The sequence below is a fragment of the Mustela nigripes genome, chromosome 2 (assembly GCF_022355385.1).
Source record: "Mustela nigripes isolate SB6536 chromosome 2, MUSNIG.SB6536, whole genome shotgun sequence".
Classification (NCBI taxonomy): Eukaryota; Metazoa; Chordata; class Mammalia; order Carnivora; family Mustelidae; genus Mustela; species Mustela nigripes.
In genome coordinates, this window is record NC_081558.1 from 159,034,455 (window position 1) to 159,054,041 (window position 19,587).

Sequence of the window (19,587 nt, forward strand, 5' to 3'; positions counted from 1 at the left end):
AATTCCTATTTAAACTTTTATATTTTATATTCTTAGGTGTGAAATAATAGAAGATACATATTGGTCTCTGCCCCTGATTCCTGAACAGCTCTCCTAAAAACCCATGTAATTTCCTAAGTGATAAGAGTACTAGGAACATCTCTTGTTCTAATATTGATCTTTGACCTCTGTTCCTGACACAGAACTCTTGAAACCCTTGTAATTTCCTGAGTGATAGGAGTGACTTTTGTTCTAAAGAGATAGCTCCGGTTTGGCTCCTGGATGGCACTTGGTTGAGGGTTGGTCACTGGAAAGACCAAGCCATGATCAGAAACTTGGAATTTGGGGCCTTGTCCCCCATTCTCTTGAAAAAAGAAAAAGGCTTAAGTGGAGTTAACATCAACTATAGCTACATGATGAAGCCTCCATAAAATCCCAAAAGTACGGCGTTCAAGGAACTTCCAGGCAGGTGAACACATCCACGTTGACACTCCAAATACATGGGGACAGAAGCTTTTGTGCTCAGGATCCTCCCAGACCTCACTTTATGCATCTCTTTATATGGCTTTTCATCTATATCCTTCATCATATCCTTCAATAAACTGGTCAACCTAAATGTTTCCCTGAGTTGTGTGAGCTACTCTAGTAAATTAATCAAACCCAAGGATGGGGTGGTTGGAACCTCTTGATCTATAACCAATTGATCAGAAGCACAGGTGATAGATAACCTGGGTTTGTGACTGACACCTGAAGCTGGGGGATGAGGGGAGGAGGGAGAGTCTTTTGGGACTGAACCTTTAACCTGTGGCATCTGACACTGACTTTGGGGTAGATAGTATCAGAACTGAGTTGAGTTCTTGGATACCCTGCTGTGTGTCCAAGAGTTGCTTGTTGGCCTGGGGAAAAACTTCTACACATTAGGTGACTATAGTGCCAGAAATGAGGTGTTCTCTGAGAAGGTAAAGGAGACAAACACAGGAGACAAACACAATGGGGAAGAACCAGGTTTTTCCTTGAAGAGGAAAGAAAATGGAGTTTTTTCCATCATCTTTGGTCTTTAGGGACAGCCTTTCTGTGCATGCAGTTATGTAACTATGATGATCAATTTATATACTCTTGCTAGAAATTCCCAGATTTCAGCTTGGAAGCATGTTTTCCTTAAGGGAACTCTGTCCTTCATTTTATGATTATCTGGGAACTATCTGAAACCATTTCTTTTGGTTAGCTTACCTAAGTACTGCATCAGATTGAAGTTTTAGGAACTTTAAGTAATTTTTCACTTTCAGAAATATTTATATTTTTAGTGTCATCTTTTAAAAAGTATGGAAGTTAGCTTATTTGGAATATTATCCCTCTGCCGAAGTGAACTGCTGAGGAAAGGAATAAAACCAGCCTTGCGTCTGGATCCCTACCTTCTGCATTTCTGCTCTTCCATTTCAGTGCACAAATGTAGAGATCTTAAATACATTTTGAAATCCCCTACATAACCACTATAGCGTGGGCTCTAAGCACTTTGGTCAACATTCAGTTTTTACCCATTTTCTTACTGTTTAGTCTTTTTGTGATAGTTGCAGAAGTATTTTTCTCTTTGTCTTTTTATACTGTCCAAATAATCTCTTCCATGACAGTTGCTTACCCTAGTGCTGCTTTTGGCTGTTTATGCTCTAAAAACATGAAATTAACACATCAGGTAAATTTCACACTCCCCCTTCCTGAGCAGATTGATGTAAATTGAATTTCACATTAATCAGACAGAGCAGAATGTATCTTCTATCCAGTGGAAATTTATGATCTTCACTCAAAAAAGGTGCTATAGGCTTTTTACTTGTTTCACTATTTAAACATTGATGTTTTGGAGCTTTTTTCTTACCTGGATTGCTGCCTGATTTGTTATCCTTATTTCCTCTAAAATTTGTATTTTAAAGTTATTCAGTCCCATGTTAGATAATTTATTTCCATGAAATTAAATTCGACGTATAAATATTACCACCTATATTGTACTTTTATTACAAAAACACCAGTCAAGTATTAATTGAGTACCTGTCATTAATACAGTAGAGGGAAGCAATTAAATACAATGAAATACACTGAAATGCAGTGTTGTTGTTAGTGTTTATCCTGAATTTCACTATTTCAGTTGACCCTACTCTCACTGATTGGTTGTTTCATTCAACTCCTCTGACATAGGTTAAATTCTGTGACTTTAGTCTTTTTCAAATCAAGGGTTTTAACCCATACATGGATCCTAAATCAGGCTCTAGGTGAGCTATATTTTTCAAAGAAAAGGAATGGAACAAAAATGCCAGAATGCTTCTCTGGTAGTAAGGGTAGATATTGTTTAGTGAAACATCTGTTCCAATTATATATACTTTTGTTTCATACACACATACATATATACTTAAACTTGTATATTGTGTCACAGTGTAACATTTTTCTTACCATAGGTGCCAGTCAAAAAAGATTTAAATCACTTAGGCATTTAAGAACTCTAGAAATGTTCTCCTGACTCATTGACTTAAGAACTTTATGATTTTTTTAATATATATAACACCAAAGAGTCCATGAGGAAAGCTAAGCATTATGGATGTTTAACAGAAATGGGTATGCAAATAGTAATATAGAGAACTTATTTGAATCACCTTTACAAAATGAAATCAAGTAGGTTTCTAAACAATAGTCCATTTTAAACCTCCAAACTGACCCCTGATGCAATATAATAAGTTCCAAACTCTACACCTTACTTCTTCAGGGGTAATAATCATCCACTTGTAGATAGAACTCAGAGACCTCCATGCCTAAATTCTCAACTGGCCGCCACAAAAATGTCTCCTAATGGAGATCCTATTTGGGAAAGAAGGTAGCAAGAAGTTCCCAGCTCCACTCAGTGATGTCCCATAATAGCATAAAGTTTCCAGGAATCAAAAGGAGCTCTTCCTTATGAAGAGAATAAACCAGACCCACTACTGGACTGTGAGTGAGTTCAACAAGAGCAAGAGCTCTGTCTTTGACGTGTGTTTCATACATTTCTGATCTTGAGCAGGTATCCTTCATTCATTCAGTTTAAGGGTTTGATAAATGAATCCTTCTCTTTACAGACCCTGTCTCTGATCACATCCTTCTTTCATAAGAGCCACACTTATTGACTTTATATAAGCCTTATACTTAATTTATTATTGACAGTTCACTTGTTACATCTTCTTCCATTCCCTTTCTTCCAAACCTCTGTCTTCCTTAGATTTGCAAACATGGCTGAAGTCTCCCTCATGCATTCATCGTTTTAAAAGTGGTTATTTATATGCATATTTCTTTTGCTCCTTCCCCTCCATAAGCACTCTATTTTATGGTAATTTAAAAAATGTAATATGCCTCTGTGATGTGATAGAACTCTTTCTTCTGAGGCAGTCTCTTAAGGTGCCAACATCCTCTACAAGCAGACCTTTTGTACCAGGGAGTTTGATACCATTTAGCTTAAATAAAAGGATACGATGCATCTAAGATGGAGCATTTCTGGGACTCTTTCAGACTTGTGTTTCATGTATATTATCAACTAATAAGCTGTAAATAGCTTCTTCTTATTAACGGGAAATACTTTGTCGCTTAGAAAACAACAGCTGGCCACTGAGTGTAACCGGAAACAGGTTCTCCGACACCACTTCACAGAATGGCAGCGTTGGCACCGTGCAGAGATCCTGAAGAGGGAGCTGGCTCTAGCAAAGGAGGAAACTAGGAAGAAAATGAATGAGCTGCTGGAGGCAGCCTCACTAGGGAAGCTCAGCACAAATGGGTCGTCAGGCCTCAGTCTACTTGAGGAGGCAGCAGCTGTGGTGGATCCGCCTGTAAGACATGGAGAGGTACATTGTGTTTTCTTGGTCTTCTGCTTATTAAACAGTGGCGTTTGAGCTCTGCCCTTGAGTAGCCTGGGTTATGTTAGCCACTGTCAGATTGCCTTCCCTGGACTCTCTAGAGGGTGTGAGTTGTGTACAGTGTACAGAGGTTACCTTTCAGTCAGTGTTTATTTTCTTGAACCAAATCTTCTTTTTATATATCACATACAAACTCTGGTATACTTGAGACTTAGTAGGGACATAATATAGAGAGGGAATTGAAAACAACTAAGTGAAAGACTCCTTCAGGAATAGTTGTATAAAGCATTTTATAACTCTGGAACTCCTCATACTTGATCATCAGACATTTCCTATCTAAATGAGCTTGTGATACACACACATACATACATGCATACATACATATGGGAAATTTTTACGTTTTTATTTTTCTAATAAGAAAAATCACATGTGTTAATTATGGTAATTTGATAGGAGAAAATGACAGAGAAAAAGAAAAGTAGCCTATAATTCCCTCATCTGGAGTAACCACCAGTAACATGTTAGATAGCTGTATTGTCTTTTCTCTATTCAGGCATATGCAAATTTTTCTCCTTAATATTTTATTTAGCTTTTAAATGTTCTTCAGCTAAGTTATTGAGGATACCTACTTTTTCATAATACATAATACAGAAGAAATAAGGCCATTTTTTCCCTAATAACAATTTAACTGTTCTGTTTTTCTAAAAAAAAAAAAAAAAAAAAAAAAAGTTGCAGTTTCACAATATATAACATGAGGATTTTCTCTGTCACTGAATCTACTGCTGCAACTTTAGTTCTTAGCTGACAGTAAACCACAGATCAGACCTGCTTAGTCAGCATTTCTGGTTGTGGGGTACCTGTATTATTTTTTTTTAACTTTCACAGGTGAACCTGATGAATACCCTGTGATTAAGGACTGCTTTTCAATGCCATCATTTTGTAATGGCTCTTGGATATTCAGTCATGAACCAGAAGCTAGAATTTGTTTACCTTTTTCTGTATTGCTGGACATTTTAAGTTGTTTCCAGTTTGTCACTATTGCAAACAGTGCTTTAGTGATCATCCTTGTAATGAAATCTTTGTACACACCCACTTTTACTTAAATGCTTTACTTAGGATATAAAAAATAGAATATTTTTATATTATTATATTTATCTTATTTTTATTATATTTTATAATAATAAATATTCTAAAAATAGAATGCACATTTTAAAAACTATTACCAAATTGTCTTTCTAGAAAGGCTGTACCAAAGAAATGCCTATTTTCCTGCCTTGTAACACATTTTCATTTTTGTTAATTTGATAGTAAAATATTTTCATCTTATTATTGCTTCAGTATTTGCATTTTTTTATTACTAGTGAGGTTAAACATTTTCTGTAATGGCCGTTTATATATATATATGTATGTGAAAATGGATATAGAAGGATAGATATTTAATACCTTGTCTATTCATGCCCTTATACATTTTTCTACTTTTTCATATTTATAGGAGCTCTTTGTATTTTTAAGACTACTGGTGTTTTTATTACTATATATTTTGCAATTATTTTTTCATTTGTCTTTTTGGGTAATTTTTGGAGTTTTTGTACTAAACAGAGTCTCAGTTTTCACAAAGTGAATCCTATCGATTTTTTATTTCATAATTGCACTTGACATATTTGAAAAGTCCTTTGGAGAAAATCTTCTACCCCCTCACCTTCATCCCAGACCCCTGCACCTAATGCTGAGTATTTAAATCAGACATATAAAATTAAGTTGGTTACCAGAGGGGCCTCAGTCTTGCTTTTTACCCTGATTACTCCCAGCAAGTAGGCTGGTATGTATGTATGTATGTATTAATTTATTTTTTATTTTATTTTATTTCTTTTCAGTGTTCCAGAATTCATTGTTTATGCACCACACCCAGGCTGGTTTTAATTTAAGCCTAGGATCCCAGCAAAGGGGTATCATGAGGATCCTTATTGAGACTTAGGTCCTCTAGGCAATTTATCTGCCTTTATGTCAGTTAGATAATTTTGTTTCCATTAAGACCCCAGAGTCTCCATCTTAAGAAATAGCTATCTGAACCTTTTACTTTGCAGAGTTACGCTGTTGTTATCTGTAAATTTTTGAAAAGTCAACAAAGTATTTTTATATGCATAAAACACAAAAATTACTATGTGTATATATAGGACTCAAATAAAAGCCTTTAAATCTCTGAACAGAATTTTATCAAGAAAGGATAGCATAAAAAATAGAGCAAGTGAAAATAAAAGGACATAATAGACTCTCTGGTTTATTAGATAAACCCTAATTTTTTCTAGAATGTAGAGTATAACATGAACAAATAAAATATGGTATCTTTAGTTAGATCCCCACTAATTATACAAAGGGACTCATGTACCACAAATGCATGCATTATATCTTGAAAATTTTCAAAATTATCAGTAAGCTAATAGGTGACTTTCACTAATTATGCCAGACTGTTCAATCCTGTACTAGTAAGTATAGTCTGTACCATTAAGCTTTATTTCATTCTCCTATTTTCACCTTGAAAAGTTACTGTGATCCAAAAGAAATTGTTGTGCTATACTCAAGGCTTTTACAGTCTTGCTGGGTTAATAATGTACCATTATCACAAAGTTTAAAAAGGTCTAAAACATATACCCTGCTTGATGCTAAATTACTTAAGCAGGTGTTCTTTTGAATAAATGTCCATTGACATTTCTGAAATAGGAGGTTATTTTTTAGTCTTTAGCATGTCAGAGTTTCCATATATCACTTTTTTCACTCTAGCTGAGTCTATAGGAAATATTTCCATCATCATGAAAAATATTTTTGAGTACCTTAGAACAAGAAGCTTCTAAGAAACAAGTAGTCCATAGTATCTTTCTCCTTGTACCACTACAGATGGCAGAATCAAAAGCTGGTCAGACCTTAGGCCATGGAATCAAACCATTCCAGAAGAGACATTTTAATTATGCATTATTTTGGCCAGGAGATGTTTTTCCAGTTAAGAATTCTGTTTCCTACCCCTCTATATAGAACTTAAAATTGGGTGATACCTCAGTCTATTAAATGAGATCCATTACAGGAGAAAGCTTTTTTTTTTTTTTTTTAATTAACATATAATGTATTATTAGCCCCAGGGGTACAGGTCTGTGAATCATCAGGTTCACACACTCCGCAACACTCACCACAACACATACCTTCCCCAATGTCCCTAACCCTACCACCCTCTCCCTGCCCCTCTACCTCCAGCAACCCTCAGTTTGTTTTGGGAGATTGGTCTCTTATGGTTTGTCTCCCTCTTGATCCAATCTTGTTTCATTTATTCTCTTCCTACCCCCCATACCCTCCACATTGCATCTCCACTTCCTTATATCAGTGAGATCATAAGATAGTTGTCCTTCTCCGATTGACTTATTTCCCTAAGCATGATACCCTCTATTTCCATCCATGTCGTCACAAATGGCAAGATTTCATTTCTTTTGATGGCTGTGTAGTATTCCATTGTGTGTGTGTGTGTGTGTGTGTGTGTGTGTGTGTGTGTGTGTATGTGTGTGTGTATACCACATCTTCTTAGGATAAAACTACTCAGCCATATGCTAAAATGTAATATTATTGATAATATTCTTATGTAATGCAGATATTTGCCTGGTAATCCTGGGCTTACAGATATTTCCCACAGATAGCCTGGCAATAGTCTGGAGATTGTGAACTGTAATCCATGCTTTGATCCCAAGAATGAATGAATGAATGAGTGAATAAGTATATACATACATACATACCCTGTGATTCAGTTATTAGTGGCAAGAGAAACATTGAGAGAACAGAGCTATTATTGATTTATAAAGGTATTTGGTAGTTTTCAAACATTCTTGAGGGAGAATATGTCCTTTGCCACAAAATTCAGAGTTAATTCATGCAGATTAAAGTTCCTGTAATATATATCTGGAGTAATCCTGCCTCATTCACAAATAAACTATCCAAATCAGAAATTTCTGAGTACAGTTTTCTTATTGCAAATGGCCTGGCCCATGGCAATGGCCTGTACTCTGTAGCCACTCGCCCACACAGGTTCCGTGGTGAGCATCAGTCCACACTCTGAGAATAGCTCACAGAGCTAAGGCTGGTAGCCTCTGAGATAGCCAGGCCCAGAGCACAGGCCAGATGCACCATTGAACCAAAAAAGGCTGATTAGATGACATGGGATCTCGTCAACACAGCCCTTTAAACAGCTAAAGTGTAACATGCTCCCTCTCTCTCAGGTGACTGCTGGGCCACCTCTGTGGGAAAAGCCTCCCTCAGGGAGCCATGACTGCATGCCCAGCCCCCTCCTAGGAAGACCAACAAAGAGTGACTTGCAGGTTCCCCTCCAGCATGTCCCTCTGAACCCATCTGATAATAAGCAGCCCACGACTGGGGATGCTGAGCCCCCCCAACAGCCTGGCAAAAAGCTCAGAACTACCAGCCAGAAAGCAGAATCCATGTGCTTGGGTCATTTCCATAACCGCCACGTCTTCCAGCAACTGTTGATTGAAAAGCAAAAGAAGAAACTTCAGGAACAGCAGAAAACAATTCTGGAACTGAAGGAAAGCCAGCGGCTGGCAGAGGCTCGGTGGGCTGCAGAGCGGGCTGCAGCAGTCACTGATGCCCAGAGCTGCCTGCTGTCGAATCCCAGGAGAAAAGAACCCAAAAGAACCTGCCAGGTGCTTCCAAAGTATGTCCACTATATCAGAATATTCTTTGGACTTACGATTGGGGTTTTTTCACCTGTGGTAGATAGGCCCCTGAACTTCTTTTGTCCAGCTTCCAGACTCCATGAGCTCTCCCTTTCTTTGAAAGTACACAATTCAGAACAAAGCAACCCCCCTACATTGTGACTGATCCGTGACAGGTACTTATAATATTTGAGGCAACTGGCTACCTTTGAGTTACACAGTTAGCATTTCTGTTGTGCTACTTTTGTCCAAGGAGCTCTGTTACTATACCAGTAAAAGAGAACAGTGCTTACTTGCTCTGCCTCAATACTGGGTTTCTGATTATGTGTGGTTCTGAGAAGCCGGGATGTACAATGTCAGGTACAAATGGAGCAGCCCCTGGGCTGGCTCATTACCTAGCTTAAATTTGCAGTTGTTTTGGATAAAAGTAAACATCTTTGAGGCTGGAATAAGAGTCCAAATTTCTCAAAAGTCACTTACAATGGTTCCAGACGTGTTTGAGACATACTCAGTTCACGTGATAAGGCTAAGAAGTGGGTGATAGATACCTAATGATTTGAAGCCCTAGGGTGGGAGTCAGAGCACCTGACTAATGGCACACTCCAGCCAGTCACTCAGCTTTTCCATGCTTCGTTCCACCAACGTCTAAAGTGGGTTTAATACATAGTTATCTTAGAGAGTAAAGATTAATTATAATTTGTGAAATGCTTTGAGTTTCTCGGGTTTGAAAGCTTTGAACAAAGCTGGTTATTGGTCTGAATTCTTTTCCTTTTTTTTTTTACCCCCAGTTCGCCTGTTGCTTCCCCTGAGACTGATGGTAGAGGAGGTGACTCCCCAAATTCTCTCTCTGGACCCAGAAGGAACCCAAGGCAACAGAAGGCACCCCACCCCATACTAAAAGGCAGGGCGGTCTGGGTGGTGGTGGCCTGGTGGTGGTGATCTTCCTTCCTGAATTAGAATATGCTAGGACTGAATCCTGGTGACTCTTAAGTTTTGAGACTTGGCAGAACCTGGTCAAAGATGGCTAGACATGTGAAGAGTGCAATGCACCAGAGAGTTCCATGCATTTTTTTCCTGCCCTCTCTGCCAAACTTTTTGGCCTTCCCAAAGAATACCAGAGGCGGGGTGGGGTGTTGAAAGGTATATCATTTTGAATTGGTTTGGATTACGAAAAAAAGTGGGACAGTTACACAAAAATACTCGTGAGTAGCTAGCTGCTAAGGACAAACATTGATAAAGATCATCTGTCATTATACTTTGTTAACTTTGAATTATTGATCCTTTTACAGCAGTCCATATGATTTTATGAGCTGTACCTTGATAGGCTTTTAGTAGTGAAATCTACAAACCAGACATTTTAATTTAATAACATTTTTGATGCATGTAGAAATCACTGTTTAAACAAAACAATACTATGAGAAGAAAAGCATTCGCCACCTAGCGAATCCACTGATTGTTTTTTCTGTATACATAGTCATGAATGTGCATATGTTTGTATTTGGAGGTAGGCACGTTGGCAATTATATTATAGTTGTAAGTCTGATTTTTCACCTTTGGCAAGATTGCTGCCCTTAGAAAAAGTGATGCCATCTGAAGCACACTGTGCCTGAAGTCCATTCATTTTAATGAAGAAATTAGCAATCTCTGTGTTGACTCTCTGCCAGGACGGCAGTTGATGCCATCTTTGCCTACCACTGAGCATGATCCGGAAATGCCCAGTTCGATGTGATTATTTTTTTAAATAATCACATATTTTAGAACTCCAGGCTACTTTTCAAGTGGTCTTTAGTGATTAGCTCTAGAAAAGATGGGAAACATGCTTCTTACCAGAGCCTGCCTCTCAGGGCTTTCACTTTAATCCTCTATTCTGTTTCTGCCTCTTTAAAGACAGCCTCCCTGCCACCATCTGTGGCAACCCCACTCTTCTTTTTTCAGCAATGCAAACACTTAATATCTGTAAGAAATAGCCTGGTGAGTTTTTTGTTTATTAATTCTTGAAACTTGGACTTAAATCTTCTTCTCTATAACATGGCACAAGGAAGCAAAAGTAACTATTGGCTGACTTAGGTGAGCAGAACTTGATACTCCTCCCCCCCATTTCCCTCTCCTGTAAAAGTCCCGATTGATGACAGAGTCATATTATCAGACCATCTTGCACATTTGCTTCTTTTGGATCGATATTTAATAGACTGTCAAGAACAGGAGTCTGACACTTGAATTCGTTCAGATGCCAGTTCTCCAAATGCCTAGTACAATTCCATTTCCTGCCCATCTGTATATCTATCCAAGCCTTAAAACTAGATTTTAATATATTCATCATGACCCTAAACTTTAGTTTGTTGGTTGTTGTTGTTACATATACAGACGTAGGTATAATGACTTAGGAAAAAGAGCAGACTCAATGGGATTTGAGGACTGACTGTACTGCCAAAGTATTTGTTAGATGTAGTTAAAGTTTTCTCCATTCATTGAAGGATTACCAATTTAAAATTCTGGTTTCTGGGTTTCAGTAATAAAAGTATCATCAAGGTACACTGTCTTATTTAAACCAGTAAACAATTATTCTAATAGAAACGTGAAAACAATTTGCAAATTGTTCATCATTGATGAGGATAGGATTGTAGGTCTTTAACCTGTAGGGGGTAGATAAATAACATATACGTACTTACATATTTATAAATACAACTACAACTTATATTTTTAAAGTATAAATTTTATATTTATAAACAAATAAATGTTTCTGAAATTGTAAACACTCAACTTGCAAGAAAACCCTAACAATAACACGAGATTTTGCTATAAAATGTGGAGACATTTCTTTTGCAGTTCTCCTTATATTTTTGATATTGGAACTCTGTTACTATTTTCTAGCCATGGAAGAGAGAGCAGTTCAGCGAGCTGAACGTAGGCGGATCTTGGCAGAGAGGAAGAAGAAACAAGAAGAGGACAAATTGGTAAATCAAGAATGAAACCTGAGGCAAGAAAAAGGATTTGTATAGGTCTTTATTAAAAAAAGGAAAAAAATGAAGCCTAGGGGTGCATGGGTGGCTCAGTCGATTAAGCATCCAACTCTTGATTTTGGCTCAGGTCATGATCTCAGGGTGATGAGATCGCATGCCCCACATCAGGCTCGCCTGCTTAAGATTTTCTCTCTCTCTCTGTACGCCACCCCCCGACCTCTCTGCCCCCGTCTAAAAAAAAAGAAAAGAAGCCTAGCTTGTTTAAGTATCTTGAGACAGTCGAGCTAGATTAACTTCAGAAATAGCTTTTTATCCACTGGCCCAAACTCTGAAAATTTTAGGAAAAGAAAGAGAGAAAACAGTAACACCATTAGCATAGCAAGAAGGAAATGTTATAAAAGTTGATGGGAGCCAGCAATGAGGAAGATTTACATATTTAGATTTAGATGTCCAACCTGGTAAGTTGCAAAGGTGAGTAGTTCTTGCAGTTTTGACCTAGACTATCAAAAATAGATTTTGTATCTACTAAGAGAAAATAAACAGTTTCAACAGTTTGGGGGTTTTTTTGTTTTTTGTTTTTTTTTAAGATTTATTTATTTATTTATTGGACAGAGAGATCACAGGTAGACAGAGAGGCAGGCAGAGAGAGAGAGAAAGAGAGAAGCAGACTCCCTGCTGAGCAGAGAGCCCGACGCGAGACTCGATCCCAGGACCCCGAGATCATGACCTGAGCCGAAGGCAGCGGCTTAACCCACTGAGCCACCCAGGCGCCCAGTTTGGGGGTTTTTTGTGTGTGAAATGAAAGAAAAAATTTGTCCTACGCTGTATGGCGTTTAGACTTAGTACTTCACAAGTAAAAATAAAAACTAAAAAGGAATCATTATTTGATGAAAAATTAATGTTCTCTTCTTGCTCTGTATCTCCTTTCCAAGTAGAGAAGAAACTTTTAAGTTACACAACTGACTACCTGTTGGTTGGCTTTTCTACTTTTATCAGAAAATACGGGCTTCTTTCAGAGACAGGCGGGTACTCTTGGTAGATACTTGACATTCCTCAACATAAAAAATCTTACTTCCATACAAACATAGCATTGTTATTTTTTACAACTCTCCTCTTGACCAGGCCCAGTTAAAGGCCCAAGAGGAGGAGCGTCAGAAGAGGGAAGCAGAAGAAAAGGAGGCTCAGCTTAAGAAAAAACGAGAAGAGAAGAGACTGCAGAAAATGGTTCGTAGAATCTGTTTGGTCATTCACCTGCTTAAAGTCTATTGTGTAAAATACCGTGACCCTGTGCACCTTCTCCATCCCCAGGCTTCCCTCTTCTCGCACCTCCGCCCTTTCTCGCGCTGTAAACCTCATGCAGTGAAAACCTCATTCTTTAGATTATAGCTCAAACATGGCTTCTCCCAGAGGAGCCTTTCTTGCCTTGTACACTCTCTTCTCCACCCAAGGTTAGGTTATGTTCCCATTTTACCTCCGAAATATATTTCCTTCAAAGCATTACCAGAGCTTATAATTATGCATATGTTTTGTGGTTGTCTTATTGATTTCAGCATCTCTAACGAAACTGGAATCTCCTTGAGAGTAAAGGGAGCAGTCTAGTGTTGCTCACTGTTGTATTGGTGAGCAGTGTCTCTGGCATACAGTAGCAACTTAGCAAGGATGTTGAATGAGTGAGTGAATGAGTGAACAAGTAAATGAACAAATGGAAGAAAATATACGCCCAAGAAATAAGAGATAAAACTCTTACTTTCAAGAGTATTGAATTCTAATTGGAAAGATAAGGCCTAAATATGCCTGTCAGACAATATAATACAGCACATGTTGTCTTGTGGCTCAAAGAACAAAGAAGGGGCGCCTGGGTGGTTCAGCCAGTTAAGTGTCCAACTTTTGATCTCAGCTCAGGTCTTAATCTCAGGGTCATGAGTTCAAGCTCTGCATTAGGCTCCATCCTAGGTGATCAAGCTCTGCATTAGGCTCCATGCTAGGTGATCAAGAGCCATAGAAGGAAAGCAAAGGAGATCAAGAGAGCCATAGAAGGCAAGACCTATAAAGATTGAGGAGATAGAGACATTTTCATAGAAAAGAGATTCTAATTGGAAATTGCATTAGGATTCTACAGAGAAACAGAATAAATAAGTTATATGTGTAGGAAGAGATTTATTATGAGGAATTGGCTCATGTGATTATAGAGGCTGAGAAGTCCCACAGTCTACCATCTGCAAGCCAGAGACCCAGGAAAGCCAGCAATGTAATTCCAGTCCTAGTCTGATTTGATGGTATAAACTCTAGTTCAAGGGCAGGAAAAGACCAGTGGCCTGGCTCAAGCAGGCAGCCAGGAAGGAAAAAAGGGGCAGATTCTTCCTTTTGGGTTTTTTGGGTGTTTTGGTTTTGGTTCTAGTTATCCCTCAAGGGATTGGATGATGCCCGCCCACATTTGGGAGGGCAGTCTAACAGACTCCATGGATTCAAATGCTAATCTCATCCCAAAACACATTCGCAGATACACCCATAAATGTTTAATCTAGGCACCCTGTGGCTCCGTTAAGTTGGCACATAAAATTAACCATACAAGTCTCCCCCCATACACTTGGCACCCATACACATCTCCTTAAACCATACTTAATCTCTAAATAAAGAAAAGAAGATCATAATTCTGCTTAACATGATACAACTTTCTTGCATACAACCAAAACTGTACTAACCCCTTCCCCAGAAGAGGTCAAGTCCTTGAATGATGTTTACTCTTCTCATTGATATCCCGTAACTTAACTACTATGATATAAAATAAAAATACTTAAACACAATGATACAAATTCAATACATCTTATATTATGATTCATTGTAGAACATTTGAGAACTACAAAAAAATGGAAAAATATGAGCTCAGCTATAAGAGGTAACTAAATATCCTAGTATATTTACTTTGTTTCCTCTAAGCATCTCTCTTTTTATAGATTGATAATTTGGGGATGGGGGGAAGGTGTATATAGTACTTAATCTGCTTTTTTGCATTTAAGAATCTCTTATGAATATTTTCATTTACCATTCAGAATTTTTCAAAACGTTTTTATTTATACGTTGACAGTAAATTTTTTTCAATTTTTATGTAAATTCCAGCTAACATACAGTTTGATACTAGTTCCAGGTGTAGAATGTAGCGATTTATCACTTACATACAACACCTGGAGCTCATCCCAACAAGTGCCCTCCTTAATACTTACTATTTTTTTTTTAATTTATTTATTTGACAGACAGAGATCACAAGTAGGCAGAGAGACAGGCAGAGAGAGAGGAGGAAGCAGGCTCCCCGCTGAGCAGAGAACCCGATGCGGGGCTCGATCCCAGGACCCCGGGATCATGACCTGAGCCGAAGGCAGAGGCCTTAACCCACCGAGCCACCCAGGTGCCCCAATACTTACTATTTTTTAAAAATAAACTTTTTATTTTGGTTTACTTTAGGTTTATTAAAAAAGTTACAAAAGTAGTACGAGGAGCTTTTGTATACCCTTCACTCAGTTTGTTTCTCCTTAACATTATCACCTTACATTACCATAGTGCATTTGTCAAAACGAAGAAACCAACATTAGTACATTATTATTAAGACCAGACTTTATTCACATTTCACCAGTGTTTCCAGTTTTTCTGACGTCTCATCGTGTCTTTTCTGTTCTGTTACCCTTTATGTATATTCCTTTGCCACTACCACCTGCCTTTGATGGCTATACCTTTATAGTAGATATTGAAATTGGACAGTGAATTCTTCTACTTTATTCTTCTGTTTCAGAATTACTTAGCTATTCTTTGCCTTTTTATATAAGTTTTAGACTAATTTATCAATGTGTACAAAAAAAATCTTGCTTAGGTTTTGATTGGGATCATATTGAATCTATAGTTCAAATTAGAGAATTGACATCTTAACAACATGAGTCTTTAATCTATGAGCATGGTATAGCTCCCCATTTATTTAGATCTTTGTTTCATGAGTGTTTTATAGCTTTTCGCATACCTTGTATATGATTGGTAGATTTGTACCTACATATTTCTTTTTTGGTGCTCTGATAAATGATGCTTTTTTTTTTTAATTTCAAATTCAGTTTTTTCATTGCTGGTATATAGGAGCACAGTTCATTTTTGTATGTTGACCTTGTATCCTGCAACCTTACTATAACTCACTTATTAGTTCTAGGCAGGGTATTTTGTTTTTTTGTTTTTTGTAGACTCTTTGGAATTTTCTACAAGTTGTTTGCCAATAAAGGCAGTTTTATTTCCTCCTTTCTGATTTGTATGCCTTTTATTTGTCTTGCCTTATTGAACTAGCTAGGAGCAATTCCAGTGCAAGATTGAATAAGGAGTAGTGAGATACACTTGTTCTTGTTCCTTGCCTTGTTCCAGATCTCAGGGGGAAGATCCAGTCTCTCATCTTTACTGTCATATATGTCATGTATTTTACTTTTATATGTATTATAAATACCCAGTATCTTCTTACTTTTATTGCTTTAAACAATTGTGTTTTAGTGTGACTAAAAATAAGCTGGAGGCACATGGGTGGCTCATTCAGTTAAGCATCCAGCTCTTGATTTTGGCTCAGGTCATGATCTCAGAATAATGAAATAGAGCCCTGTGTTGGGCTCTGTGCTGGGTGTGGAGCCTGCTTAAGATTCTCTCTCCCCCTTTCCTTCTTCCCCTCCCCCACCCACTCATATGTATGCTCTGTCTCCCAAATAAGTGTTTAAAAAAAATAAGCTGAAGATTATAGTTTTTCATTTCTGATGCTCTTTATTTCTTTGTGTACATCTAAGATTTTAACTATATCACATTCCCTTGGCCTGAAAAATCGCCTTAAACATTTCCTGTAGGATGATAGGTCTGCTGGTAGTGAATTCTCTTAGTTTTCATTTGTCTGAAAAAGTTTTTGTTTCTTCTTCACTTTTTTTTTTCTTTTTTCTTTTTTTTTAAGAGAGAGAGCACATGAGCAGGGCAGGGAGAGAGGGGGAGAGAGAACCGACTTAACCAACTGAGCTAGCTACCCACTCTCCCTCACTTTTGAAGGTATTTTCACTGGATATAGAATCCTGGGTTGATAGTTTTTCTTTCAACACTTCACCTATGTCATTCTGTTGTCTTCTTACCTGGTTTCTGACAAGTTTGCTGTCATTCTTGTCTTTGCTCCTTTATTGTAAATGTCTTAATCTGCTTAGGTTACCAGTTCTGTAGATTGGCCATCTGAGATCAGGGTGCCAGCATGGTTGGTTTCTGGTGAAGGCTCTAGTCCTGCCTTATAGATGGCCACCTTCTCACTGTGTCCTCCCATGACCTCTCCTAGTGAGAAGAGGAGTACATGAGCTCTCTGGTGAGTTAAAAGGATACTAGTCTTACCTTTAGGACCTCATTTTACCTTCATTACTTCCTTAGAGGCCTCATTTCCAAATAAAACCACACTGATTGTTAGAGGACTTCAATATATGAATCCAGAGGGGGTTATAAACATTATGTCTATAGCAGTAGGTAAGATGGGTTCTTTTCCCCCAACTGCCTTCAAGATTTTTTTGTGTCTTTGGTTTTCAGCAATTTGAATATAATTTGCCCAAATGTGATTTGTTTATTTTTTTTCCCCCCTGCTGCTGATCTCTGTTTCTTAGATATGTGGCTTTTATCTGTGAGTAATTTTGGAATATGTTTACCCATTATTATTCAGATATTTCACCTGTCCCTTTCATTTTCTTCCCCTTCTGGGATTCCAGCTTGCAATGCTTGCCTTACACTGATACTGTCCTACAGCTTTTGGATGTTCTATTGTGTTTTTCATTCTTTTTTTCTCTTTACCTTTCAGTTTGTGTATTTCTACTAATTTCAAGTTACCTGATTCTTTGAAGGCTCTCTTCATTTCTGTTACCATGTGTTTTTTTTTAATTTTCTAGCATTTTCATTTGACTGTTTATTATAGCTTCCATATCTCTCTTAAAATTACATATCTGGTCTTGAATGATGACTACCTTGCTCATTAGAGCCTTTAATGTTGTTATAAGTTATTTAAAAATTAAAATTCCCTCTCTGGTAGTTCTAAAATCTCTGTCATATCTGAGTGTTGTTCTAAAGATTGATTTCTTTTTAGACTGTATTTATTGCTTATCTTTTGGTATGTCTTCATCATTGTTGTCATTGTTGTTGTTGAAAGGCGGGCTTGTTGTAGAGAGCAGTAGAAGCTGAGATAAATTGGCCTTTAGTGTGGAGATTTGTGTTAATCTAGCCAAGAGTTGGACTACATTTGAAGTTTTGTGTTGCCGTGGTTACCATTGTTGAGGTTTGCTATTGCTATGAGTACCACAGACTTCAATTTACACTAGCAACTTTGTTTTTATCTCTCTCTCTCTCTCTATTTTTTTTTTTTTTTTCTTGGTTTCAGGTCTTCTCTCTGTGCTGTTCCCCAGAGAAAGTCTGTCTATCTCTTTCAGGTCTCTCAGGTACAGGCCACTGTTATTACTAGAGATTTGTTTGCATGCTGGTGGGGTATGGATGAGGGGAAACACTCTATAACATTGTGATTAAATCTGTCTTTGGAGTACACAGTATTGGGCAGTCAGAAGAATTTCCACTCCTACTCCTCTGTTCCCTTCTTTTTGTATCCACTGGCTCAGTCTGTAACCTTAAAGCCCTTCCCTCTGAGGTTCCCCCTCCACTTAAATGAGATGGGCTAGTCGGCTACCCCCAGCTGCAGTAGCATTCCACTAATGTCTTCAGCTGGGGCCATGTGCAGGTGAAGGCTTTTGTTTCCCAAGGGAGAATGGTCGGGGCAGATCTTACAGTGGTTGCTGTTCCTCTCCACTAGCCAGAACCATGGTAGAAACTTTATCTGGATTCTCCCTGATCTCCGTGAGAGCCTACAAAAAGGTGGAGTTCCTAGAGCAAAAGCCTGCAAAAAGGCAGAATGTCCCTATGACAATGACCCCCAGGTAAAATACAACTTCGGTTTATAATCGTAGACAAAAAGATTTTGTCACATAGACTAGTTCCTATTTAATAAATCATCTATAGCTGTTTCAATCAAGATAGATGCATGTACAAATTGGTGGTGTTTGAACTTTCTTTACAAGTGCTTCAGATCTAAATTGCACTTGGCAGGGTGCCTGGGTGGCTCAGCTGAGCGTCCAACTCTTGTTTTCAGCTCAGGTCATGAATTTGGGGTCACGGGATCAAGCCCCACATCAGGCTCTCTGCTGGACCTGGAGGCTGCTTAAGATTCTCTCTCCAGGAGCACCTGGGTGGCTCAGTCCTTCAGCTGCTGTCTTCAGCTTCTGCTCAGCAGAAGCCCATTTCTCTCTCTCCCACTCCCCAGCTTGTGTTCCCTCTCTCGCTGTGTCTCTCTCTGACAAATAAAATCTTTAAAAAATAAATAAATAAAAATAAAAAGATTCTATTTGGGGCACCTGGGTGCTTCAGTCCATTAAGTGCCTGGCTTTGGCTCTGGTCATGATCTCAGGGTCCTGGGATTGAGCCCCACATCGGGGCTCTCTGCTCAGTGGGGAGCCTGCTTCTCCCTCTCCCTCTGCCTGTCACTCCCCTGCTCACTCTCACTTGTACCCCCCCAATAAATAAATAAATAATCTTTTTTAAAAATTGAAAAAGAAAAGATTCTTTCTCTCCTTCTGCCTTACCCCATCCTACCCCCACTTGCTTATGCTCCCTCTTTTTTTTTTTTTTTAAGATTTTGTTTATTTTACAGAAAGAGAGATCACAAATAGGCAGAGAGTCAGGCAGAGAGAGTGGGGGAAGCAGGCTCCCTGCTGAGCCCGAGGTGGGGCTTGATCCCAGGCCCCTGAGATCATGACCTGAGCCGAAGGCAGAGGCTTTAAGCACTGAGCCACCCAGGTGCCCCTGCTCCCTCTCTCTTAAAAAACAAAAATGCGCTTGGCAGTTTTCTCCTTTGCTTCTGGGCAGTCTTGCTCTCCATAGTGTATTTCTCCACCCAGTTTATCACAGGCTCTTTTTCTATTTGGTGCACAGGTGATTTTTTAACTCCTTGTATACTTTATGTAGCTACTCCCAGCAAGCAGTCACCAAGGCCGTGGCAGCATTATTCCT

The 19,587-nt window shown here is 38.4% G+C and overlaps 1 protein-coding gene across 3 annotated transcripts in view; it reads left to right on the top strand.

Annotated features, from left to right (window-relative positions):
- Positions 1 to 19,587, top strand: part of CCDC191 (coiled-coil domain containing 191) — a 90,928-nt gene that overhangs the window by 38,471 nt on the left and 32,870 nt on the right. For 2 of the 3 annotated variants that reach the window (XM_059391935.1, XM_059391937.1), the window contains exons 9-13: positions 3,581 to 3,830; positions 8,096 to 8,547; positions 9,337 to 9,449; positions 11,420 to 11,502; positions 12,631 to 12,732. In XM_059391935.1, the coding sequence (XP_059247918.1) occupies positions 3,581 to 3,830; positions 8,096 to 8,547; positions 9,337 to 9,449; positions 11,420 to 11,502; positions 12,631 to 12,732 (1,000 nt within the window). Of the gene's footprint in view, positions 1 to 3,580; positions 3,831 to 8,095; positions 8,548 to 9,336; positions 9,450 to 11,419; positions 11,503 to 12,630; positions 12,733 to 14,759; positions 14,899 to 19,587 lie in introns of those variants that run through there. The other variant, XM_059391938.1, reaches the window with a different exon arrangement.